General features: G+C 41.2%; 1 protein-coding gene across 7 annotated transcripts in view; it reads left to right on the forward strand.

Moving 5' to 3' along the window:
• dclk2a (doublecortin-like kinase 2a) overlaps nucleotides 1-26,733 on the forward strand; it is a 41,650-nt gene extending 14,917 nt beyond the window's left edge. Inside the window, exons 3-17 of one of the 7 annotated variants that reach the window (XM_023403324.2) lie at nucleotides 10,022-10,151; nucleotides 11,945-12,043; nucleotides 12,532-12,582; nucleotides 14,007-14,101; nucleotides 15,707-15,794; nucleotides 16,271-16,379; nucleotides 17,690-17,747; nucleotides 18,194-18,313; nucleotides 18,409-18,555; nucleotides 18,644-18,777; nucleotides 19,239-19,316; nucleotides 19,711-19,807; nucleotides 20,893-20,973; nucleotides 21,821-21,934; nucleotides 24,842-26,733. In XM_023403324.2, the coding sequence (XP_023259092.1) occupies nucleotides 10,022-10,151; nucleotides 11,945-12,043; nucleotides 12,532-12,582; nucleotides 14,007-14,101; nucleotides 15,707-15,794; nucleotides 16,271-16,379; nucleotides 17,690-17,747; nucleotides 18,194-18,313; nucleotides 18,409-18,555; nucleotides 18,644-18,777; nucleotides 19,239-19,316; nucleotides 19,711-19,807; nucleotides 20,893-20,973; nucleotides 21,821-21,934; nucleotides 24,842-25,609 (2,169 nt within the window). In that variant the 3' untranslated portion in view covers nucleotides 25,610-26,733. The remainder of the gene's footprint in view (nucleotides 1-10,021; nucleotides 10,152-11,944; nucleotides 12,044-12,531; nucleotides 12,583-14,006; nucleotides 14,102-15,706; nucleotides 15,795-16,270; nucleotides 16,380-17,689; nucleotides 17,748-18,193; nucleotides 18,314-18,408; nucleotides 18,556-18,643; nucleotides 18,778-19,238; nucleotides 19,317-19,710; nucleotides 19,808-20,892; nucleotides 20,974-21,820; nucleotides 21,935-24,841) is intronic. The other 6 variants (XM_023403325.2, XM_023403326.2, XM_023403327.2 and 3 more) reach the window with 6 other exon arrangements.
• Nucleotides 26,734-27,782: the final 1,049 nt, after the last annotated feature.

Genomic DNA, 27,782 nt, shown 5'->3' on the forward strand with positions numbered 1-27,782 from the left:
CAGGATGACAGCCAGTCTGCCCATTAACCAGGGGCTGGAAAGAGACCTGGACCATTCAGACTGCTGAGCTGCAAGGGCTGAAATGCTTGTCTCTCTTCTTAAAATCTTTAAAGGCCCTTTCAGTACACACCGCAAGCTGAGGAATGGGAGAGCAAATAAGACTCGGCACCAATAATTAGACAGTCGGCTCAAATGTAGTGTTTTCTTTTTTTTATTTACATCTTTGCAGTAGTTAATTAGATGTGTTGTGCTTTCAGTAATAAATTGAAGAGAGAGTTGCTGTATAAATCTACACAAGCAATGTTGGTTTATGAAAAAAAATTCAATTACGTAAACTGCTGGTTTTAATTAGATTTTTCATCTCCTTTTCTTTTCTACCTCCCAATCTTTATCACTCAGTCTTGTCAGTGGATTTGAGTGAAATTGTTAGAGGCAAGCGCATTAGGGCGTCTGCACGGATACAGTGTGCTCAACAAAAGCTGAAGGTCACTCACAGGTCTGAGCACTGCAGCAGTTTCATCGTGTCCCAAAGAATGTGACACCGTGCTGTGAGTCAGCAGCAGGCAGGCAGACTGGGAAGAACTCCATCTAAAAATGAAAAAGATTACATCTAAAATGCTCCAAAAATGCTTATTTTCTGTTGTCATCACCAGAGAGTTCATGCCAAGAATTCAGACCAGCATCCATCATCTGTGCGTGACATTTATAATGACATTCGTCTGTCTGTGACCATGCACTGTAACAGCTGAGTCATTTTCTCTACAACTTTTCACTTAACTCTTTATTTAGTCACCAACAAAATGCACTTAGACATATTTTTGTGCCTAGAAGACAAAGGCAAGACCAAATTGCAAACTGTCCTAAGAGTAACTACCAAAACACAAGTAGATATAAAGAGGCTAACTTTACTTCCATCATTAACTACTCGATTCAGTGAAGTATAAATTTTATTTATACCTTTTTATATAAACAAATGAAACCATAAAAAAGTAACTAAAGGGTAAGAAGAACTGAACAGATGGATATCAGAGGGGATAAAATGCTTAGAATAAGAATTACTTTCACAAACAGGTTCAATTTGAGTGACATCCTGAAAGCAGCAGTGAAACTTTAACTCAGTATGCTCATCAATTTCCTTAATATTTGTTTGTTTCAAAGGAATACTAAGTTCCAGCTTTTAAAACAAACATATTTGTCACAAAAGAACTTTACAGTATTTTTCATTACGACCTGTGTCCTGTTACAAGAAAAGAAAGCTGTTTCATTAAATACGATGTGCTCCATGACGACTCATGCCTTTTTTAGAGAAAGTTGCCCCACGCATCTTTATGAAAATTATTATTAAAGGAAACTCTAGGAACACCAGAACCATATATTATAGAAGTACTCATAGCAGTGATAAGATAAAACACTGTAGAGTAAGAGTAAATCTTTCATTCCCAGCATGTCATAAAGAAAACAGCTAGAGTTCATGGTTGATGGATTGCTGACTTTCGGGAGCACAGTTGCGTGTGAGTGGGAGGTGGATGTTGGTTTGCGTGACACTGATGCATCGTGGCATCACCTCAAATGACACACTCCTAATGATGATGGTCCCGTGACCCCAATACTCTAAACCAGCCCACGTCGTGCAGGCCATGTGTTAGCATGGACGTGCTGCTGTTATCTTGGTTCAAAGGTTAAAGGGTTTATGTTCATCAAGGAGTCGGAATTCTTCCCACCCTGTCATCATATTGATGGCGATGATATCTTGTCATTTGCCTACCCTTCCTGGCAGGACGGTGAAACCTGCTGGCGGTTACAGACAGATTAGTACCACTGTCTCCCTCTCTGACTAGCTAGAGGCAAGGCCACACAAGGGCTCCCTCTGATTGTCAAGCTTGAGCTGTTTTCAGGGCCAAGTCTGGATTAAACGCCACCATTTAGGTCAACAGCCATGAAATTTGCATGCCCACCTATTGTTCAGTATTGTCATTAGCATACAGCCCCATCTGACACCAGTGCACCGTCCAACCAGGAGTATATATCGTTTATTCTATAGATTACAGAGATTCTATAGATACAGAATAAACATTGCATACATTGCTCTTTAAATCAGATTCATATTTGTTTTTCTCACATTTTAGTTCTATCTCTAGAATTTGGGACCCTGAGAGCTCAACATGCAGCAACTTAATAAAACATTGGATGGTTGATAATTGTTGGTTAGTAAACTTGATTAAAATAAGTTCCATGCCATTAGGTGTACCATTGTTTAAATTTGGGGAAGAGAGAAAACGTGTCAGGTAGGTATTATGTATCAGCAGATATTCTGAGTTGAGGAATTGGAATCAGTATCTGGGGAGAAAAAGTTGAAATGCTCCATTTCTAACTTTGCTTGATGTGAACAAATTTTGACTTGACTTTCAAAATAAAAGCTTGGCAGTCAGAGACTGATTCAGAGCAAGTCAAAAACGATCAAGTCTTGGTCTAACTTGGTCGCTGTTTGGCCTTTGGAAACAAAAACCTACAAATCCAGAACTCCTCTCCCTTGCCCCAGCAGATGGCTTTTACACACACACACACACACACGCACACACATACATACACACACACACACACACACACAGGCGCACACACACATACACACACACTGCATCAATGCTTTCTCTTAGCCTTGGTGGGCAAATCAGACATACTTCTTTGCATTTATAAAGCAAAAGTGGCTGTTTTCACAAGTGCTGGCATGATACCCTGCACGGACAGACAGGAAAACAAAAAGCCTGCAGACGACAGAGAGCCGGGGGTGTCAGGGGGGCACGGGGCTGTCGGCTGTGCAGAGCGTGTGGAGGCTACAGAAGGGGAGGGCATCCATTGTGTGCTGTGTGATCTCAACCGCTTGTTTTGTTTTGTTTTGTTTGTCCAAGCCTGGCTATCCTCCAGTCTTTGCAGCAGGCCTTTCACTCTCCCAACAGGAGAGTTGACATCACGATATGGTTAGACTGCATTCAAACCCCAGCCCACACACTATTGTTTGTCTACTTGAGTTTAATCATGCAAGCAAGCCCCTATTGCCTCAGCAAGATCTGGCATATTGATGTGAGGAACAGTTTTGCACAGGGCAGATCATGAGATTCATCGAAGTGATCCTGACAACTGTGGCGTGTATGTTATGGTGATGGTGAAGTTTCATTTGCACATGAAACAGTGTCTCCTCTAGGTGTAACTCTTGGCTTATGAGTATTGATGCTTTTGTTAGGACAGATGGTTTTCATTTACTTGGAGTAGCACAACCATGCAATACTAGAAGAGAATACTAGAAGACATATTAAAGCAGATCTCTGGAGGCTTTTACTGGAACTGCAATATTGTATTTTTAGCATTTATTGCCTAGTTGCCTTTTTAAATGCAGTAATTTTGCTGGGTTTTGATTGGAGACTGAGGATTGTGTTAATTGGCAACAAAGAATTTTATGCATCTCTTGTGGATCTCTTTGACCCTCAGCAATTCTGCAAGTCTCACTTCCTAAATGAGTAAGGTAATCTACTGAGGCTCATCTGGGAGAAAAGTTGTGTATGCATGTTTAGGCTTTTACTCCCACTCCCTTCACTCCTTCTTAGACAGTGCAGTTTGAGTATAAAGAGCTAAGCACTCATGTACATTCAGACACCCTGAGGTTATGTACTGTACTGTCTCTGTTTCTGAGTGTGACTATGACTTGGAGGAGAGAGAGAGGCAGACAGCTGTGTAATGTGTGATAGGCTAACCAGCCACAGGCTGGTGTGAGGAAGAGTTCACTGCACCGCCTTGGAGTTTCCCTAAATTGTCCTCAAATGTAGGGAAACTGCCCGTTTGAATTTTTGCTTATTTTGTTCCGAGGCGCCTTCACTATCTGCAGATGAAATGTCCTTGATGTATTAATGGCATCCGTTTATGAAAACCCCAGGAAGACATGTTTGTTCATCATGTTTCTTCTTCAGTACCTTGGTTTCTTGGTTATTTATACATCTCTGTGTTTACTGTTGAATGTTTTAGAGCTTGAAAGACACTTGAATTTGTTAAAACATTTTTTTTTAAAAAAGCAAAGTGTTTAGCAGGTAATGGTTACTGTGGCTAATGTATTGAATCCACAGATGCGAGTTAATGCTGGGCTTAGATTTCTCATTGCTCTTTTTTGTGCTGCCGCCGCCTTGTCTGTGGTTGTTACACGTGCCTGAGATTTACTGCTTTAATCCAGAGGAATTAAACATCTCGGGAAGGAGTCTCTATCTGTGAGTGAGAGTTCAAACAGAGTTAATAACCTGGTTGGCTTTAGCTTAAGCACCACCCTGACAGACTTAATAGGCATCTAGCTATCTGCGTGTTCTCAAGTAACAGTTTTAAGTGAGAGTTTAAGCTTGTGTAAAGAATGCACATGTAGTTTAACATGGAAGGTTCTTTTCCTTTGTAACAGCAGGAGCGGTGTGTAGGCTGACTTTCCCCACGGCGAAAGGTGCAGAGATTTTGATCTCTCTGTCTCTTATTTTTGTCTTTCCCTTAGGACTCCACCCACCTTATTTGCCTCTTGCTCATTTGGCTCAGGGTGATGAGCAGCAATGAGGGGTCTGGAGCTGCATGGGGCTGATGATATCTAATGATTACAGTTATCATCCTGTCAGCCATCACAAGGAGAGCCTCCACTTTCATGTGTGTCTCTTCTCAGGCCATTTGTCGTTTTTTCGGCTGCCCTAAATACTCAGCTCCTGCTGTTGTGTGGCAATTGTATTTGGAACAAAGCCCTTATAAAGCACGTGAAGCAAGACAAGATTGTCTCCCCTTCAGAACTAGATGCAGTGTATTGGTACAGTATATGTAGTGAATATTTTTGAATAACAGACGTTTCGGCCTTGACAAAACTCCTCGTATTTGTTCAAACCTTTTGTTCATTTTCTACTTAATGTGATAATGTGTTTAAAAAGGTAAAAGTTTGTAATTGGTCTAATAAACAGATTCCGTACTTTTATATGTTAACACACTTTAAGCCCTTGGCCTGTATTTCCTCTGTTGCCAAGCTAAGCAGGGCAGAAAGTACAGCAGGCAAGATGAAGGGCACAGACCGATGATGCGAGCAAGAGAAAGTGAGACATACAAGAGAGGGGGGGGGTGTCACGTCTTGGAGGGCAAACTTCAGTTTACCCTCAAGACACGTCACCCAGCCAATACAAACAGTTCACTTCACTGATTGGCTGAGACAAGCCCTAGCAGGACAGCGCTGGCGATGGAGTGCCATTGGCTGTTTATCCTGGCAGTGGTTGACAAGAGCAAAGAGAAACATGGACAATGCAGTCTGACATTCATACTCGTTTACTCTGTGCCCAGTAATCTTCTGCAGAGATGTTGCACTTTTCTGCACCATTCTTCACATATTCTTCATGTTAACCTGCTTTTCTTATTTATGTTTTAAAAGCAGCATCAGTATCTGCTTAACTTTTCACTCGCATTAACGTCACAGTTGTTTTACCATTTACGCATTTATTGAAATTGTTACAAACCATTATCTGAATGCCAGCAGACAAGTTTCAGTGACATGTGAAATACACACATGTACAAGATACAGAAGTGATGGTGACTTTGGATGTTGCACTGAGAACTGCAGGAAACCAGGGAGGTGGAGGGAGAAATCAATCTGCAGCAGCAGTTGGAGGAATCAAATCATTACCAACAGTGGTGACATTAGGAATGAGTGAGAACTGGGAAGATTATTAAAACCACTTCATGAATGTGCCAGGTTGTTGGCTAATGTCAATGTAAGTGCTCTGTCTGAACTCAGAGCCGCTGTGTGCAGGATTTTCATTTGATTTTAACACCTGCATCTGGTCAGTAGAATTTTGTTTTACCTGTAACCACACAGTGATGCCATGCTGTGCTGACACCCTGGATTACACTTCTGCATCACTGCAGCTAGGTAGGAAGTCAGCAAAAAAACAATTTCCAACTGCTGTCATGTTTAAAGTGTCGCTTGCAGTGATGAACCTTCAGAGAATTATCACCTCTAGTTAGAGTATCAGCTCCAGTGTTTAGCTTTCCAGTCTGCAACCTTACTTCTTTGGTCCACTCTCACCCCTCCCATCGCGTCACTTTCAACAGCAACAGGCAGCTATTTTAGCAAAAAATCACTAATAACCAAATATACGCTACCCTCTCAGCACCAAACAGCAGGCAGTTACAGTTATCATCTAGCTGGTGAACACAGTGATGTGGTAAAGACAAAAAACAGAGCTAAAAGGGATTGAATTTTATCTTTATGTTTACTAGGTGATAATATGTCAATGTTGTTTTTGCAGCTGGTTTTCATTCCCCTAAAACGGACAAAAGATTAGTAGGTTAAGCATACCGTGTTAAATATATAGACTGTAAATAAAGATGGACGTAGCCTCCATGACGTCACCCGTAGATTTCTGAAGAGCGGTCTTGAAGCTTAAGTCCCGGATAATCCAAAAATGGGCAAAGAGGTGGGTCATGTGGGAAGCCGAGACTTTGGTGCATGCTGGTTTGTGGCAAGCTGCTCACTCACCTGTCACTCTAAGTGGCACTCCCTCAATCATGCAGAACTTTAAGCCTTAATAAAACTTGAATGAGTTTTATGAAACCCCCTCGTGAAGGAGGAAATTAGCTATAAAGACCGAAACAGTTTTTTGTACCAGGCTGTAAACATGTTTCTTTCTGCTGTAAAGCTGGAGATTTTAACATGGGAGTGTATGGGGATTGACTCACTCTTGGAGCCAGCCTCAAGTGGCTGTTTGAGGAACTTCATTTTTCAGCCCTGGAGGTTTCCGCTTGGTTTAATAGTGGTTCTCAACTATGTAAGTATAAGTGTTGAGTTGATAATAATATATTTTTTACTTATATACTCATTTACCCCACAAACCTTAACTTAAGTTCACACTTTAATGATAGATAATCACCAAAAAACAAACAAAACCTAAATTTTTCACAAAGGATTTGCTTTATCCTTAATTTAAATTAACTGTCACTTTCCAAGAAATTGTAAATGATGCAGTTTTAAAACTGTATCTAAGTTAAAATGCCATCATTTCACAGACTTGGAACAAAATTTCTCAACCACTTGACCTCCTTTCATTGTTGCCTCTTAAAACTCTGTCCAGGCACCATTTGTCTTCGTTTCACCGCATTCCCCTGAGTGTCACAGGTCTGGCTCACAGGACACAGCAGCGCTAGGCTTGCAGAGAAAGAGAGAGAGGGAGGTGTGCGCATGGGGTGAAAGAAAATGAAAATATGACCGAATAATATTACAGCCCAGAGTTCGTTTTCTTCACCATAAGCCTGTTGCCTCAAGGGGCGCTGGGACAAGCATGTCCTGGGGCGACAGCAAGATAACTTAGTGAACACCTTTTGAAGCATGGATTCAAATTGCAGTTCATATTAATGTGAGCTAATTTAGTTAATGTGTGTGCTATGGTTTGTTAGAGAGGGAGTGTAAGGAATACATTATATCTTGTAAAAATTTAACAGGGGTTGTATTTCACACAATTTTACAGACAGATAGGAGAGTGGTATCCATCTTCACATCCGCCATCACGCAAATAAGTGTATTTACAAAATGTTGAATCGACTCCTTTAACTTATCACAAAGGGTCTCTTACAGCTGATTTCATCACAGTCCAGAGAGCTCCATACCAACACAATCCGCTGAGTGGGTGGAAAAATACTGGACAGTGTTGTCATCGATAACTTCCACACACCAGAGAAAGCAGTGTGTGGGCACTGTCTTGGTTTATTGGTGGTATATTATCTTGAATCCATATGCATCAGTCTCACGCTGACATAGCTTGCACTACAGCAGCATCCATTTTTGACACATACATTGGACTGTTCCCTGTAGGCTGTTGCCATGGTGATTCTAACACCCGTGCACCGACAGTATGGTGTTGGCGATCAGCTGCCAAGTTCTAGAGTGAGAGCTCATCTAAAGAATGGCATTCACTCCAGCTATGTCGAACCTCTGATAATGTGCCACAGCTCCGTATGCACACACATTGCATAAGCACTCCTCTTCTGTTTCCACTGTTTCCATTGGTTTGTTGCTGAGTAAAAAGCTGATCCATTTTCCTCACAGACAAGACAGAAGGGACACATTAAGGCCATGATATACTGTTTTTGATAATTTATGAGAATGTTTTGGATACTGAATCCTGGTTCATTTTTAATTCATGGTGTCTGAATGTAGGACATGCAGAAGTGTCATGTGAGTTGTTTTATTTATTATTAATAGATGTGTAGTTGAGTCCACTGAATGATATAAATTCATGTATGATATTTGATTGGTGTTTTTAAATACTAATAATTTGCATTTTTAGTCATCAGAGTTCCCACTCCTCCATTTCTGTTTCCTACTCCGTCAGCCTCCACCTCTTCTTTTTACTGTGTTGTTTGTGTTCATCAGCAGCCATTTAGCTTTTCTGGACCACCAGTTCTACTATTACACACACACACACACACACACACACACACACACACACACACACACACACACACTTTCCCCCACTGTGTCAGCCCCCAATCTCCCCCAGAGGATCCATCTGCCCATAATCTTCGGCCATGGTGTACTTCCCCTCTTACTCTTGTTTCAAGTGTGTGTGTTTGTGTGCATACGTGCATGTACATATGTCTGCCAGTATGTGGGTGCACTTGCATTTGGGGATATGGGGGGGGATAATGAACGGATCTTTTCCTTCTTTGTCCTCCTACATATCCACCTACAGCAACAGAAGGATAATCTGTGTGCTGTGTGTGTGTGTGTGTGTGTGTGTGTGTGTGTGTGTGTGTGTGTGTGTGTGCGTGTGTGTGTGTGCGTGCGTGCGTGTGTGTGCGTGCGTGTGTGTGCGTGGTGTGTGTGTGTGTGTAGGCACAACTCACTGTAGCCTAAAAGTAACTCTCCTTTCCATCTCCAGGGGTGGGTGGTGGGTGTAAAAAGAAAAAGTGCCGGGAGCTGCAGAGAAAATGATGATCACAGTGTGAGACAGAATAGAAAAGACAAATTACCATGCAGCACAAACGCTAACTGTACTGCTTTCTTCCTATGATTCTGCATTGACTCTGCAGTATATTCTGCATGTCAGGATGTTATGACCTTGCATTGTTGACATGCTCTGTGTCTCTGTACTGTTCACTCAAACACAGTCATAACCTTATTGTACCACACGCATCACTCAGGCTGATTTTAATTGGCTCAACCTGCATAGAGCAAAGTCATTTTAACATAACAGCTGAAACTTGTAGAGTGAAATGACTGTACGCCAGTAGGATCATGTAAAATAACGCAGAATCATGTGAATCCCTGGAACTGGTAACACTGGTGAACCAAAATCAATAATCCATGCCTTATGATAGAAACTGTTAACTTGCACTTGTAGCACAATTATATTCAATTTGTGCAAGATACAGGATACTTTTTATTGCACATTGTTACTGTGCAGAGTTAGGCTTTACAACCTAAACATACAAAAGATGATGAGTTTCTATTGTTTAAACTACAAAACAGAATATAAATTAGTTGAGCTCCACTCATCAGATTTTTTTTGTTGTGTATATCCATGTTTTTTAGCTTAGTTTGCATCAATTTGCTCTGTTTTTGCTGTTCACCCCCACCGCCTGTAAAAAGGAGTAAAACCTTCAACAGGAACTCACATTGCAGTGTGTTTGTGCACATGCGTATTAAAATCTTTAAAGCCACCATCTGTAAAATGTATGACTCTCCAAGTAATCGTATCTTAAAATTCACTGTGGTATGGGTCTGACCAGGTGACAGAAAAAATCGGCTACAAGGAACACATGGACTTGATAGTAAACTAAAAAAGTGTAAATAAAATGTATAATGCAGAACTCTGTCATTTTGTATTTTTAAATTGTTGTATTACTGTTTATGTAAAGGATCCAATCACCTCTTTCACCTCCACCTCTGCATATCAAGAGGCAAACGAATATTACACCCTAATGAATAATCTGTTTTACCTTTCCTCTCTCCTCCCCCTTCTTCCTCCAGATTACCTGCCTGCAGGACTTCTTTGGGGACGATGATGTGTTCATAGCGTGCGGCCCAGAGAAGTACCGCTATGCCCAGGATGACTTTGTGTTGGATCACAGCGGTAAGGCTTCCACAGCCTTTATGACTGGTAGGCCTGACTAAGACTAACTAAACATCCGTCTCCTGGTGTGTGTGTGTGTGTGTGTGTGTGTGTGTGTGTGTGTGTGTGTGTGTGTGTGTGTGAGAGCATGGGTTAGCCTCAGTCTCCTTCCCCACAATTCTTCTCTCACAAGTGCTTGCACACTCTTTTCTTTTCGGAAATTGACAGCAGGATATAACTTCTGTGTGTATAAATTAAGACCCAATTGTTATACGATTCTCCTACCGGTTTAATCCAGATTATTAGAATTTTGATTGTGGAAAGTAGATTTTGTTTTTTTTATTACAGTTTATTTAACAGATATTCCAGAATCAACAAAAAACATTGGTGCTACACATTTCCACACACACATCCTTGCTGTCAGTTAGGGAAAAGTGGTTGCATTTTTGTCTATGTGAAATTTTATTCATGTATGCCACAGTTGCAGTCATGTTCTGTACTGTATTTATTGTTCACATATCATTATATAATGCACACCCTCTGTCGAGTATCTCTCCTTTATCTTGCTGAAAAAGTAGTGAAAGTTTTAGAGCACATAGGCAGGACATGACCTCTTTAAACCAGCAGATCCATTCACTGTCACAGCACCACAGCATGTCAGCCGAGACTGGACAACCTCACAGGAAGGAAGAAGGAGTTTATTTTAGTAACAAAAGTATTAACATCCTGTTGCATTTTTATGTTGTTTTGTCGGGTTAGCTAACAACAGAGAGACATGTCCTAACACACACACTGTGTTAACTGCTGCTGCGGATGAGTGATGGTGGACGGGTCGTATTCAGAAGTAGTTTGGAGATTTCGTCCCACTTACACTCTTGTGCTCCACTTTTACAAATTAGGTCTTTGAAAGAACAAAAAAGGCACACTGTACTCTCTGCTGAAGGTACAGAAGCTACTCTTCCTTTTGCAAAATAGGTCCAGTACACACTCTACTGTTGAAACATGGAAAGAATAGCAATGTAGAAAATGGACTGCGTAAGAGATCATTCAAATTAATAGAGGTACATAAAGGAAGAGAACGGGGCTTATGTTATGATAGCTGGGGCCATGTTGTAAATGATTCTTGTACTCGGGCTGATCGGGATATTCTATCCTCAAATGTAAGAAATCATCATAAGTAATCAATATATTATTGTACCTAAATACAATTTTTCTGGCACCAGTAAACGTGTCTGTCAAATCAAGTATCAAAAACTGTCATGAGCTGAAAGAGGGCTTACAATGCCCAGTCAGATTTGGGGTCTTGTTTAGTACTCTCTAACCAGAAATTTTTTTCAATTAAATCAGTTTTGTGTTTGACAGCATGTAAAGGTGCCATGCGCCATTTTTTGTAAACAAGCAAGTCATGTTTTGCTCTATAGCACTACTAGCGGTTAAAACCTGGACAGCACCTTTAACCATGGAGAAGTTTGGCGTTTTTTTACATTTTAAAAAAGGGTCCAGAAAGGAAGGGAAAGTAATAAAGTGTCATTTTGGTATTTGTAAAGTATCTTTCATGTAATTTATGTGTTTCTATGTGCTTTTTAACCTGCTTTGACTAAACAGTGTTTTCCATTGTTGTTTGTTGTTTGCTCTCTGTCTGCATAATCAAGTGTGACCAGCATTCATGAAATCAACCCACATAAATAACATTGCCAGGGCCATATCCCCCGTACTATTATTTCCAACAGCAGCTTGTTGGAAATAATAGTGCTACATTAACTCTGTTTTGTGAAGAAAGGTTTGTTGATAGAGGAAGGTTAATATATGCGATGATGACCCTGAGTGTGTTGTGTCTCCAGAATGCAGAGTGCTGAAGTCATCGTACAGCCGCTCTGCTACTCCAAACCGAACAGCTAAGAGCCCTGGACCTTCACGACGCAGCAAATCCCCTGGTGCAGGTCAGACATGTGACTGTGCGCGCGCACACACACACACACACACACACACACACACACACACACACACACACTGTAGATGAAAGAGCAAACTCATCAACAGACAATCAGAACGGTCAAGTCTTGCAAATTATTACATTATATGTGTGCAAATATATTTCACTCATTTATCTGATACCAAAGCAACAATGTGAGTAGTTTAGTGGTTGACAGGCTGAGTAACAGCCTTTTATTTTGTAGCCTCATCCTAAACCCTCAACAGCTGTGATGAGTGACTAAGCAATTTGCGTGCTGCATTGAGAGATGGTGACATTATGCTGACTAATTAGTGTTCTACAAGCCATTACGCCAAGTTTGAAAAAGAGGTATTTGAGAGGTTGCCAATTTGAAGTGGCACTGCCAGAAGTTCTGCCTCGGAAGGTGAACTACTTTCATAGTGTCTTGTAATATGAATTTTTTTTTTTTTTTTTTTTTTGCTTTTGACACTGCAGCAAGGCGACCTGTCCACTACTCCACCAGTCAGTCTCCAATCAAATCCCCAGGTGAGGCTGGTGATGGTGTCATACAGTCTACCGTTGTCAAACACCTGCCATATCAATTCACTCTGGTAATTAGTGTATAGTAATTAGGTAAAATGAGCTTCTCACAGTTTGAGTCCTCTTCTTCTCTTGTGAATAAATGCTGGCTCTGGCTGCTATAACAGTATAACACTGTCATCAGTGTGGGCAGGTTCAGAGTGAAACCTCTAAAAATAATGAAGCTGCCTTCAGCCTCAGTGTGGTCTTGAAATCGATGCTAATATAGCAGGCTAATAAACAAAACAAGAGCATGTTACACTACTTGTCAAATGTTAGCATCACCTTGCTAACTGAACCTATGTTCAACATGCTGACATGCCACATGGCTACATCTATTATAAAGTGTTCAAGTTATTTAAACTAGAAATATTCCCTTTCTTTTGACCTTCTTTCTCTCCTTTGCTCTGGCTAAGCCACAGAGCTGCTATGAACTGTACACATCTATCTAATCTATCTAATCTGAGAGCTAGCTGCTGCAGAATCCACTGATCTAAAGCCATGAACTGATGATTAGACTCACTCTTCAGCTGTGCCAATTAAATCCTGCCCTCACTGAACAGTTACATCACATGGCTCTTTATCTGTAGCAGCTGAGGTGCTCCAAGTTAAACTACACTAAAAAAAAACATTCAGTAATGTCCTCTGTTTCAATTATTTTCTCAAATATTGATTTAGAAGTACTTTTAATACCCAGAAGACAATTTGGTGGGAATTTATAACTTAACAGTAAAACAAAAATGTGCAACTCTAAAACAGCACTACAAAGGCACAGCCTGTAGGCAGTGTGAAATGATTTTCTTCAGCTCAACTGGGTTTATGCAGATGAAGAGAGACTATGATTTAAAGTTTGACGCATTATGTCTCTGTATTTGTGCCAGAAACCAAGAGAGAGGGAAGCAGAAATAGTCTGTTCTTGAGAGAATGAATCAGTCAAACAGTGGCTTGCTGGCAAACACACTCCAAACACACTTTAAAAACAACAACAAAACGCCTTGCAGTTGTATGCCTCTGTTAAATTAGTTTAATTATATAAAAACAATTAAATAAATGAAACTTTAAATCTTATTTTATTCCAATAGAATAAGATTTACTCTAATTTAATTTTGTGAAATTAATTAAATTAAATGAACTTAATTAAGATCAGTGTTCTCATTTAAATTAAATTGAGTTACATTTTTTACATTTTGTTAAATTATTTAAAATGTATTGAATTTATGTGTTATGTGAGGTCACAGTGACCTTCACCTTTTGACCAGTTCTTCCTTGAGTCCAGGTGAACATTTATGCCTCTGGCTTTGGCTGTTGCCGGTATGAAAGCATAACAACAGTCTCAAACTCGGAAGACTCTTGCTCTTGCAAATCTCCTCCCACTGTCTGTCTCCATACAGTAAATGGTGTCTCAAATAGTCAGATCTCAACTCCGAAGTCCACCAAGTCCTCCACTCCGTCTCCCACCAGCCCCCGAACCATCCCCAGTTTTAAGGTAAGACAGTTGCATGCACATGCATGTCACATACAGTAGATGTCCACACAAGACACCCACAATGGACAGTTGTGCTCAAACACAGTATCCTATCCACCAGGGGCAGCTTGTTGTTTTTACACTTTCTTTGAGCAGATTGAACAAACAAGATAATGATGTGTTAATTAATGAGCTTTAAAGGTACTGGTAGGAAGGTTTTGTTGTCTTTGGTTAGCTACTGGCTGCTGTATCTACAGTACAACCATTAGAGTGGTATCAATCTTCTAACTCTTGGTAAGAAAGGGAACAAGAAATGTTCCCAAAAAGTCAAACTGTTCCTTTAAGGTAGTACTTTAAGGGAGGAGATAAGGTAAGATTGTACCGACCTACTTAATACACAGTGATCAAATAAATCTATGTCGAGTCATCAAGTCACTGACAGACAGCCATGTAGCCTGTGTTGCAGCTCTATGATGTATCTTTGGTAGAGTCTGGGATATTAATCTGATTTATTGATGGGTTCTTCTGTAAGATGTGTGTTAGTCCCAAACTACAGAGTGTGTAACTGCTGCAGCCAGCTGGCAAACCTCCTCCAGAGAGCCACTGTTCCTCTCTAAGCCCAGTCAAAGACTTATCCACCCATATTAATTTGGCAGGATATTCGATTTTTATGATTTACTGACGGCTTTAAAATTCGCTGGTAAAGAGGGTTAGTAGAGCAGAATTATTTTGAAAAAAACTAAATGAGAAAGTGCAAGGATGTTAATGACATATTTTCTCCCTCTCATTCACCCTCTTTGAAACAGTCATGTGGAGGTGGACTGGTAAACTAAAGCCACATGAAAAAGTTATTTATAAGAGGAAAAAGCTTTTTTATGTACCCAGTTGTAAAAGAGACCTTGAAACTCTCACACCTTCTACTTTGGTCCAAAACACTATGCTTTTAGACTAAATAATAGATCCTTACTGTAAGATAATGTACATTATGGTGCAGTGAGGTACAGAGCCCATGCTTTCAAAAATATAGCCATAAGATGTCAAAATTGCCACTGCACAGAAATGACCCTCTTAACAAATGTATCATTCATTTAGAGCTATAACGCTTTTATGTGCAGTGATGATAAGTGGTTATGGAGGAGATCTATTCCAGCAGCTCTGACACCTTGTCCACTTTGAAGGGCAAGCTTATTTTAGACCTTGCTCACTATTTGAATAATAATATTTTTATTTTAGGATTAATGCGCAGGCTGTGCTGTTATTTCTGTGAGCTGCAATCCTTAAAGAGTATCTCACCATGTCATATAGTCACAGGTTGTATAACTCTTCAGTGGTTGGAACTTTTTAATACGAGTTTATTTTATTCTGGGTATCTTGCTAAATCATGTCATGAATATGATGTTTATTTGCTAGTCTCTTTTTTTGTGCCATCTGAAGCATTTAAAAAAAATCTTTAGCCTGAGCCACGAAGAAAAGTCACCCACCAATATGACCTAGCTATGTTTTACCCATGTACAGCATGTTTTGTGGGTGTTTTTAAAGCCGAAGGTTGCCATGGTGATTTGTCTACTTGTTTTTGCTTTAGGCCAGGTGCTCATCTCTATTTTTGTTTCTTTTTACATCCTGCAGATACCTCCATCACATCACAGTTCCTCCCCGAATGTAAATGGCTCGTTGAACAACCACCAAGAGCAAAGCAATCGACTGAGTCCAGAGGGTACATCCTCTCCTCTCCTCCTCTCCTCTCCTCCTCTCCTCTCCTCCCATTCCTTCCCCTCCCCTCCTCTCTTCTCCTGGCTGACAGTGACATTGAGTAACATTTAAACGATAGTCATCTTGTCCCCTTGCAGCAGATTAGAGAATTTGCTTACCCAACAAAAGTGGCTCAGTTAGCCACATTTTCAAGATAAGTGTGAAATAGTCCATTGCTGTGTGAGCAAATACTGAACTTAATGATTTCACGGCTGTGTGTGTGTGTGGGGACATAATATTGCTTCTCAGCTCTCTAACTGCTGCAGGAGGACTTGTAGAGATCACTGGGCATGTTGATTCCAGTGAGTATGTTATTTTGTGTCACAGCATGTGGTTCCTTAATTCAGTCTGAGAACCGGTTGAGTTTCTGCCAAAGCTCCTTTGTTTCTATTGAACGGCAGGGCCGGTCTGTTGCCTGTTCTAACTTTCATCTCTCCTTAGCAGTTAATGGTAACCGTTACCTGCCTGCCTCCACCATTTTGGAAAAATACAAAGTTGGGAAGGTCATTGGAGATGGCAACTTTGCTGTGGTCAAGGAGTGTGTGGAGAGGTAGGTGAAACACATTTAATCAGACTGGAAGTGTTTAATGCACAGCTGCAGCGGAGCACAGCAGTGTGCCTTGTTGCACTGCTTAATGAGATGTGCATCACGTGTATCAACTGCTCCATCAGGGTGTTTAAGTCCTGATGACAGGCATTGTGGAGACAGAAATATCCCATGGATTAAACCCAGCGGTGAATTCACTTCATTAGCCTTTTAATCTCTGAGTCAACACACTGCCCAGGCAGACAGGGGAGATGATGATGACAGCAGGCCTGTCAATGTGTGCTCTCATAATCTGATGCACCTACCTGGAAAGTACTGAAAGATGCCCTGTGAGGCCCAGTAAACATATTGAATGCATTTTCCGCCTCCAAAAAAATAAACATTTACAAAGTCATAACAATCTTAGCACAAAAGTACTGTTGAATAGCTTTCTTTGCTTTCAGTCTGCCTTGAATTAAGACAGTGAGATGTATTTGAAAGCTACACATACTGTTTCCAATGGTCAAGAATGAACATCCATGCTCAGATATTTTGAAATTCCCATTATTTATGTAGAGCTGTCCATACATCTCTTAACATCAGCTGGCAGTCCTCTACTTCCCTGCCCTTGGCTGGTGCATTGCTATATTTCTTAGTCAGTGGAATAGTGTGAACCTGTTGGAAGGAATGTGTACTGCATCACTTGCATGTTCATGTGAATACAGCTACATCGTCATGTTGGTAAAGCATGAGATTCAAACAGAATAGGGACTTATTCATCTGAACATTGCTCTTGCGTTGCAGCCCTTACTTTATGTATATTTTTGCAAGGATAAACTTGCAAGTAACTTAAAACCCCCTGAACTGAAAACCTTGTTTTTGCTGGCCTCCAGTGGTTTAAATTCTCCACTTGCTGCAGTGATGTAGAAGTGTACTCCAGGCTGTGTCAGTACACTGTGCAATCACTGTTGGCTGTGGTTATGAGTGTAACAGAGCACTTTTGACCCAGCAGTAACACTGGGTGTTGTCTAAGGTGGAACAAACTTGAGACTTTCAACCAGAGATGGCAGTGAAACACTGATCTTCAGCCTGGTGTTAAATTACTCTTCAAGTATGTGTTCTCATGTTCTTGTTGAGCCTGCCTGTATCTGCACTGCATCTCTGTTCATTGTATAAACTTGGCTCGTGCAGCCAACATACCTTTCAAATAGCTTCGTGGCTGTGCTCTTGCACACTGTAAATGATGCTCTGTGGTGGGTGCTTGATTTCAGTTACAGTGTTGTGGCGTCAGTGCTGTTTGTATTGTTGGCACTAACTGCACTGTTTCTGTTCAGGTCCACAGGAAAAGAGTTTGCACTGAAGATCATCGACAAGGCCAAGTGCAGTGGAAAGGTTTCACTCTGTCCTTCTTTTCTCATCATCTTCTATTTCCACTCTCTTCTTTCTGTATTTTACCTTCAGACTTGTTTACACATACAGACACACACGCATGCACACACACTCACACAGTTGTAAGGAAGCGGTCTTATGTTAGTGTTCCACTGTGCATTATTAACACCCACGTAGAATACAGTGTTACCTTTGTGTCTCTGATCCTCTTATCCCTCACGGTTAGATTAGGTTGGCAATGTTTTATTTATCACTTAACTCAAATTATCTTCACACTTTCACATGCGCACAATGACACACTCTGAATCACACACCCTTGACACCAATTCCGATTCAATCAACAAAGCACTTTCTTTTTTATGAGCATAATAGCTCAGTGTAAATCCTGTGTGCTGGAGTGCACAGTCACAGGCTCGCTTTGATTATCTATGTGGGTTGTGTGTTTCCAGGAGCACCTCATCGAGAATGAGGTGGCAGTGCTGCGGAAAGTGAAACACCCCAACATCATCATGTTGATTGAGGAGGTGGACACTCCCTCTGAACTGTACCTGGTCATGGAGCTTGTCAAGGTACAGTACAGGCCAACTCTGTGTCAGTATCAGTGCGCACTCCTCGTGTCTGTGTGTGTTTTAATATGTAACCAGTGTGTTTATTACCGGCGCAGGGAGGGGATTTATTTGATGCCATCACCTCCTCGGCCAAATACACAGAAAGAGACGCCAGCATCATGGTGTACAACCTCGCCGGAGCTCTGAAGTACCTGCACAGCATGAACATTGTCCACAGAGATATTAAACCAGAGAACCTGCTGGTATACATTCACACACACACACATTATTCTTTTTTTCCCTACTCCAACTGCTCATTGGGCCTCAACTGAGCATGCACTCTGATTCTAGGTGTTTGAGTACCCAGATGGCATCAAGTCACTGAAGCTTGGGGACTTTGGCCTGGCCACAGTAGTGGAGGGACCCCTGTATACCGTATGTGGCACTCCTACATATGTGGCTCCAGAAATCATCGCAGAGTCTGGGTAAGCCGAGTATTTTGGCAGCATGTGAGGCTTTTGCTTTTCACTGGGGACGCTGCTCGTTATAGAGAAACATGTATGTTTCTACTGATCTGTGAGTTGGTTTTAAGGGGAAACATCTGTTCTACGTACAACAGCAGAGTAGAAATGAGGGTCTGCAGTACGGCTGTGTTGTAATCAGCTGTCTGGAGATTGAAAGGCGAATGGTGCTGAATAAAGAAACACAAACCATGGGTCTGGTATATTTACTTCCACATCATCATCATTATAGTAGATTGAAAGCCTTGTCTTTCCAAAATGTCAGTATGTACTTTATGTTGTTGCTTTATGTCCAGTCAGTCAGCTTCTGTGTTTGTAACACTGAGATGATGGAAGATGGAAGTGGTTTGCTGTTATTATTATTATTATTATAAGATATTTGGGTACATTTAGTGCTTCAGTGACATTTTCATCTCTTTTCACAGTTATGGTCTGAAGGTGGATATCTGGGCTGCAGGTGTCATCACCTACATCCTTCTGTGTGGTTTCCCTCCGTTTAGAAGGTACTTGTTCCAACCACGTCAAGCTTTATCTGCTACTAATAAACAAGTGTGATAGTTTTCAGTTTTAAGCAATAGATACAATGTTGAGTAAAGGTGTCAGCCATGGATCATGTTAAGAGGAGTTCAATCACATTTGTTTGGAAATTAGTTTTTCTTACCTGCTGGCTAAGTAAACTGTTGTCATCCAGCAATAATAGAGTGAAAGGGATTTGACCTAAATTATTGTGATCCATGTTTAATCACTTGTACTTCATGGTTATTATAATAAACATATTATGAAAGGTGAGGTTACAGGTGAGGCTATTTATTGTTATTATGCAGCCATTACAATCTAGATATGCAGTTATGCCTTGTGTGCTGAATAAGACGAGTGTTTGTGTGTCGTTCCATGTAGTGAGAGTAACTTGCAAGAGGACCTGTTTGACCAGATCCTTCTGGGGCGACTGGACTTCCCCAGTCCTTACTGGGACAACATCACCGACTCAGCCAAGGTGGGGACCCCTGGCACTCACACACACCAACAGTTTATTTATGTGACTTTAGATGATATTATATTGACTCCCTTCTTTGGAGGGTTATCCTCAACAAAACATGCTCCAACAGAAACCATTTTACCTTGAAGTGAATGCAGCATCAGTAAGAAGTCTGAAACAGATATTAAATGTTACATAGTTTAAACACACACACACACTCAGACAGACACCATGTGAAGCCGCTCCATTAATGACTATTGTCTGCTGAAGGACAGAAACCCCTCCAACCCACTAAATTAATGTCATGTATTAAGGTGACAGCCCACGCTCAGCATGCCAGACCAAACTGCTAATTAAACCCACTGCTATTACAGTTGCCTGTCACTGCAGACAAGTGCACAGTTATAGACACCACAGCATGAAACGACTTGCACATTCTGAAGCTGTGCAGGTGTAAATTTAAGGGAGGATATTAATCCAGACACTGTGTGTTTACTTTGTGAGCACATGTGTGAAAGCATGTACATCGACTCTGTGGTCTGTGGCTTTACCCTGAGTGAGGTGTTAGCACGTAGTATAACAGAGGAGAGAAACATGGTTGAAATCATTGCCACGATATTTTATAGCAATATACAAAGTGTATGGTAAACATAATATACTTAAAGATACACTAATTTAGATTTTTGCATCAACAATGTACCAAAAGACTGTGAGCAATGTGAAGGGTGTTAGTCAGTTATCACTTAACTCCACAGTTTCCCCTGCTCCATGTTTATCGGCTCATTGTTTTGGTTTTATGACCCATGACTTTCCTGTTTTATTACAATCAGCGTCGTTATCGGCCACAAGGGCAGCTGTTTTCAGCAACAACAACAACAAAAGCTGTTGCAAAACTGCCAGCACCAAAAACATCAGTAACCAATTGTTTTGTTTTTATATGCAGCAGCAGTTTGCTTGGAATGGACAATTTGCATAGCAGAATTGTGTAAAACAATAGCACAATATGATCATTTATTCACATACATCTAAAAGTCAATAATAATTAATTATGGCCCAACGGCTTTGATATTGCCCTAAACTGTAAACTGTGTGTTCTGTTTCAGGAGCTGATCGGAAAGATGCTGCAGGTCAACATGGAGGCTCGATACACAGCACAAGATGTCCTCTCCCACCCATGGGTCACGGTATTGTATAACACTGTTTGTGTATATTTTTATGTACAATACTTTGCAAAAGGTTTAGGTGCTTTGGATGTGTAGAATCTTATCTGTCAAACAACACCATCAGGGAGGCGTCTGATGTTTTCCAGATTCATTCTGCAGCTTGACAATGACCCTCAGCATATGTCAATCAGGAAAACCCATATTAACATGAATGCAGAAGCCTAATTTAACAAATACTTGATGAATATCAGCCAATTTGAGATCCCTTTGGAGGAGCCTTAGATGGGGCCTTGACACCGGTGGCGGGGCAAAGTAGCTAAATGATGTTAAATGTTCAGTTAAAATGATCATTGGATGACAGGAAAGCCCATGCACAGAACCAAGTGGAATCACCAGATAATAGTGAGGGGGAGAGGTGGAGCCTTGGTGTGACGGCAAGATAAGGCTGGCTGACAGTCGTCATCCTGTTTTAACCTACACTAAAGATTCATAGTCAGAGTCATAAAGAACTATCTTCAGAGACAAGAAGAGCAAGGAGTCCTGCAACTGATGGTCTGGCCCCCACACAGTCAGTCTGGGAGTTCGCCAAGATGACTGGATCAGCCAAATTCCTTGAAAAACTACTTTAGACAAAGGGAAATCACCAAATATTGATCTGATAAAGGATTTTTCTGTTCACTGCACTTTGCATAAAGTTAATTGATAGATAAAACATTCATTTTGAAAGCATGCTCACTGTACCTTTGGTGCCTGAAACGTTTGCGCAGTACTGTATGTGTGAACCGAAACATTTGAGATTTGTGCATTAAGATAGTTTCCTGTGCATGAAACCATTGTACACTTTACATGTTTGTGTGCGTTCATGTAGGACGATGCAGTTATGGAGAACAACATGAAGATGGAGGTGACAGGTAAACTGCAGACGCACTTTAACACTGCGCCAAAGCACAACAACACCACAGCTGGTGTGGCGGTCATCATGGTAAGCACCCAAAAACATTCACAAACTTTTTTTTTTTTTTTTTTGCCCAATCTTCTGAGATTTACTGCAGCACTGTTTTTGAAAGTTTGACCTTCATGAGGTCATGTTAGCTTTCAGTTACCTCTTAAATCTGTAATATTGATGTTTTGACGTGGGTTTAGTCGTCACTAACGGGGCCATGCAGTGGCTTGAACAGGTCAGGCCTTTTTCCAAACGTTGACAGCGTGACAGCGAATGTTTGACCCACATAAAGACGACTGAGCTTCTTGTGCTTTCTACTTTATATGAATCTTGCACCCACTTGATCCCTGGGATAGAATATCTGGCCTCAATCATGGTTGAAAACGACATTAAATACAAGTTATAAGCAACTTATGCTGCTGTGAACATGTAAGACAGGATTTTAGAGATGGAATGATGGAAGAACAGAACAGTGAAGTCATTCCTGTAGTCACATCCTTCCACCCTGTCTGTTTCAAGCCCCATTTACATCATTTCCTGTTGTACAGTTTGACTTCCTCCACTCCTCATCTCATCAGGTCACACCACCCATCAGCCTCGTGCACTCTCTTCAGTTTGTCTGTCTGTACCGAAGGCAGGAAAAGGGGGGAAGGGGAAGTTTCTTTGATTAGAAATTTAATTTGATCCCCCTCTTTACTGCAAAGAGCCTCATTTTGTTGTAAATTTCATTTGACAGTTTGAGGTGTAAACGCGGGCCCTGGCCTCGGCCCCTCCTCCTCTCCATCCACTTCCTCCTCCCTCTTCCTCACCCCTCCCTCACACCCGACCCAGGACCACAGGGGACGCCTGGAGCTGAAAGCCGGGTACACACTTCACCCCTCCCTCCCTCCCTCCCTCCCTCCTGCTGCCTCCCTTCTTCCTTTCCAGCCATCGCCCTTCCCCTCACCCTCTTCCCCACATCTGAAACGGCTCCCACCCCCTACTACTCTCCCTTCCTCCCTTCCCTTCCTTCCTGTGTCTTTCTCAGGCCCCCTGCCCCTCGGCTGCAGTAACAATAACCAACTGATGTGGACCACACTAACTCTCTCCCAAAAGGCGCTCTGTCCTGGATTTACCCCTGACTCTTTTCATACTTCTCATTCGGTCCTTCAGTCACATTTCATTCCATTTGTACCAACTTTTATGGGATGTGAAAATTATCATCTGTTTTGAAGGATGTGTTTGTTTAATCACATTGTGATTGAGGTTGTTTAGCATGTTTACAGTGGCAGCCAATGCGAGCTAGTGCAGGAGCAGTGTCATTTGCCTCCCTCTCTGCAATTATTGTCTGTTAGTAATCTCATTGAAAATAGCTCCTTAAAATCAACTTTCAGTAAATTTCTATAAATCTAAGCTAGGTCTAACAGCACTTGTAACATGTTAATGGTGCTCTGGTGCCACCTTGTGGAGAAAATCAAGAACTGTGCTGGAACTATTCTGTAGTTCAAATTTGCAGAAAAGGATGCAAACCAGTGTGGCTTTATTGCCTTGGATACAAGATTCCCCAGCACATTTTAAAGGATAAGGATGGCGGGATTCTATATTTTTCTTATTGTCAACAACTCCCATGAAAAGATAAAAATCTACAATTTGTAACATACCTACCCTGTCTGTGGCACTCAGCCTCATTCCTAAAACATTCCTTGGTACTGTAGTTTTTAGCAAACATTGCATTTGGACTATCAGCCCTGGATTAATATACATTTGGGGCTCTGGTGAGTATTTATGGCAGCAGGATGGTATCTGTGAGAGAAACTTCACTACCCATGTTCATGGAAATGAAGTACAATATCTCCCCCATGCAAGAGTGTGACTCCGTTATGTGTTTTTAATAGTTTCTGGACAACAACAGAGCTTTATGACACAGAAGTACAAACTACCAGGCTTATGCTAAACAGGCCACAATGGGATTTGTTGATGATAAGAAATATATAGAATAAGACCAGCATCATCTTTTAAAATCAGTACAATCAAAAACACATTTAATCCCACTTACCACTGCATTTTGTTGACAGTTATTCAAATATAGCTTAACACTCACTGACACGTGTATCTGCCTGAAATAGTCACTTATAGAAATTATTACAGTTTGTTCCAACTTAGTCTTTTCAAAATCTGCGTGCCACTTGGTTTGGAAAATGTTGAAATGATCCGAAATAATGATAAAAACGAAAGATCAGCACTGAGCTGGAACAACAACTGTCCACTTGCCGTCATGCTTGTTGTGTTGACTTTATTTTGTGAAGCTGTGAGTAAGACTAGTCTCTGTCCCTTTTTGCTTCTCCCCTCTCCCTGCATTACGTCCCTCTGAATTAGCTCCAAGGCAATGGTATGTACTAACACTTAACGCTACGCCTCATCCGTTCTGCTGCTGAGATTCAGCACAAGGGCAAATGAGGAACGTAACATTTACTCGTTCTCTGTCCCACGTGAGAAACGCATCATTGGCTTCACTCAGGACAAAAGCACCACCTATGCATCTGCTGAATGAAAAAGTAAACGTAGACTTTCTCCTTTGCCCTTCCTCTGCACATAGAGTAGCACTTGATCTGATTTGCCTTCTTGTGGGGTCAGTCCACTGTGCAAACCATACTGTCTTCTTGTTTAATCATCTTTCAGTTATTCATGTCCATTTCCATTAGAGTGTGTCATCATGTGTGTTGTTTATTCATTTAAATCAAAGAAATCACAAAAACTGGGTCATTAGTTAATGAAGAGTTTGCTATTTTAATATCTTCAAACATTCAGCTGATCAGTTATTCACTGGACAACTTTAGGCTAAATTAGAGGTTTTCTGTTGGCAGTGAAGATTGACCCACAGTATCGCTTTTTCCCTCCTGAGTGGTGTTATTTGAGCTTGAGAGGCACAACAGTATCCAGCTGATGACTGTCTGTCTGTTTTGCCAGAACACAGCTCTAGATAAAGAAGCCTTCCAGCTCACCGCCCGTCGTTGTCCAGATCCCCAAACAGCTTGCAACAAAGTCCCATCTGCCCTCCTAATCAAACCAGCCTCACCGACAAAGCCAGGACCAGCTTCTCCAACCAAACAAGGGTCAAGCACCAAAGTATCAAAACCCGCCAAGCTGACATCACCCAGCAAGACCACCGTGACTGCTGTGCCTGATTCTAATCCTCCCTGCTCTCAACCCCAGAATGAAAATGACCCATTACCTTCTAAGCTTCACTTCCCTCCCTCTGCTCCTGTAAGTTCGCTTCAGTTCTCCCCTTCATCCTCCACTGAAACTTTCCCCATCACCTCTTTGCCGGTAGCATTCCCTCCTGAAATAAGAACATCACCCACATCACCCTCTGCTGCTCCCTGCTTATCTCTAGAAGCTCCCTTGCCCTCAGGCCCTCTTGGTCTTTTCACCTGCACAACTCCCTCTACACCTGTCTCCTGTCCCTCCCCATCTTCTCCTACCAAAGATGTGACACCCCAGTCTTCCTCTCCCACAAAGCAAGCTTCCCCGTCCCCCATCTCCCCTGTCAAACCTGCTGTATTCCTCCCTCTCTCTTCCCCGACCAAACAAGAAGCTTCCTCCCCTTCTCCAATCCATCCAACCCTGTTTCCTTCTCCTCCCTCTACACCTCCCAGATCCACAACCCCACTCTCCCCAGCTGGCCCTCCTTCTTCCAGCCCTCTACCTGCTGAAGAGCTCATGGAGAAGGTTTAAAAGCCTGGGCTCTGTAGCCAGTTTCACCCTCCACTTGTCACGTATGTATCATTAGACATGGGATGAGGAGAATTAACATCCACCATGAGCATTTCCAGTAGCTGTAAACTGAGCCAGTGACTGCAGTGTCCACATCTTTTCCTCTCATTCTTATCCCACACAATTTCCAAGATGGAGGATACCAGGCATTTTCTAAGAGTTTGTTGATTGTATATATAGGTTTGTATTTATTAATGGAGGATGTGGAGAAAGGGAATGAATTGAATATCACTGTTCTGAGTGGTTGTCTTTGGAAGTCATGCATTACTGTATCACATTAATGTAAATTCTCTCCTTTATTTATTATCCCATTTTGACTGCCTGTGGCTCTTTTTGTAAATAGATATTCATTACACACAAACACCCCAATGTGGTGTTCCTTTGATTTAGCAGAGAGACAGTTCTGTCCATAAGACAACTATTTCAGCATATCAGTCGTCTCAACTTGCTAGCCTAGCTACCTTTAGTGCACAACCCTTGGTACAATTATATGTCACTAAGCTAACAATAACCACTATTAGTACTTTCTCTGGCAACAGCAATCTACTCCTATGAAGTGTTACTACAAACATAATGTACAGAGGCTGGACAAAATAAGGGTAATACCTACCAAAGAACCAAGCAGATAATTATAATAATAAGTAAGGCACTACTTAGCCTGTTTACCATTTCAACAACTTTAAAAAACACGGAAACAAACAAGACAACTTTCTGTTGCTTCTTGTGCAGTTGCTCCCAACCTTTTTACCTTGTGATCCCTCAAAACAAAGAGTTCTGTACTGACTCCTCATCATAAACTGCATGTCTATGCATAGTGACCATTTCAACCAAAGATTCAAATTGTTTCATATAAAAACATTCAGGGGTCTGAAGATATAAAATTGTCCATGAACTAATTAATTGTTTGAATGTGTTTTTCTTTCATCTTAATTATCAGATTTATCCTGCGACCCTTTAGGTTGTCTTGACCCACAGGTTGGGAACCACTGCTTTTGAGTTGTCTAGCCATGCAAATAGTTTTGGGTTAATTTGCAGTGGTTATGAGATATCATTGAGAATTTTGTTTGTGGTCCTCAGAGTTAAAATTTAAAAAAAAAAAAGATCCTATAGCAGAAACACTATACCCAATACTCAACAATTCACGGAAACAAATCAATCAGAAGTAATTTGTACTTCAGACAAGGCTCCTGTGAATGTCAGTAGTGAGGTCTGTGAATTATACAGAGAAACTGTCCAGAACATTGTTTCTGGAAACAGATGTTGCAGTTGAATATTTTAAGTGTAAATCTTTCATGATGTAAGTACAACAAACAAAATTCCATCCAGAAATTTCAGAGGAGAGTATCTCAAAAATCCAGTCAAATAAAAAGAATATGTGTAAACGTCCATTTGGTAGATTATTTTGTACACCCTCTGTAACTGACTGACACATTCATTCACACACTGACTGTATGTATTCTATGTGAACTCTAGTTGTATATAGTATGAAGAACCTTAGCTGTCCACCTTACACTTGAAGGTTTGTTTATTGCCTGTGTGCGTCTGAGCAGCCATGACCCTCAAAGTCATAACTGTAGTACATAACATTAGAGAAAATACTGTGGATCCAACAGACATGAAACTAAACTGTAGGCCTGTTTCTCAAAGCTGAACTGCTTATTGCTACAACTTTAAAACTGCTCAGACAAGATGCACTTTCTGGTTTTAGTTGGTTCCCAATGACGACACTACACTGCATCAAACTCGTCAACACCGGTCCTCTAAATATTCAGTCAATATTTTTTTTTTCGATATGTTGGATTTACACAGTAAGAATGAATGTGTTGTCAAGGTGACAGGTTTGTGCCTCACCACTGGCTAACAGCTCATAGCTTAATTATGCCTTTATGAAATCCAGCTTGGCTGAAAAATGGGATCCCAAAATTGTGCATCCTACATTCATTTCTAAGTGTTTTGTTTTGTCCTTGTTTGTACCTGTTTTAAACTTCACAGCATTTATCCCAGCTGGTGTTAGTAGGGCTAACTCCTCCTGTGGTTCAACATGTCTCTTTATCTCTTCAGAACTTTCAGCTGCATGAATACTCATCTCCCCTTTACTGGCTCCCTGTAAGTCAACCCCCCCCCCCCCCCCCCC

This window comes from Seriola lalandi, unplaced genomic scaffold, assembly GCF_002814215.2.
Source record: "Seriola lalandi dorsalis isolate HSWRI2012SDOR001 ecotype SW California unplaced genomic scaffold, Sedor1 jcf7180002054125, whole genome shotgun sequence".
NCBI classification, from domain to species: domain Eukaryota; kingdom Metazoa; phylum Chordata; class Actinopteri; order Carangiformes; family Carangidae; genus Seriola; species Seriola lalandi.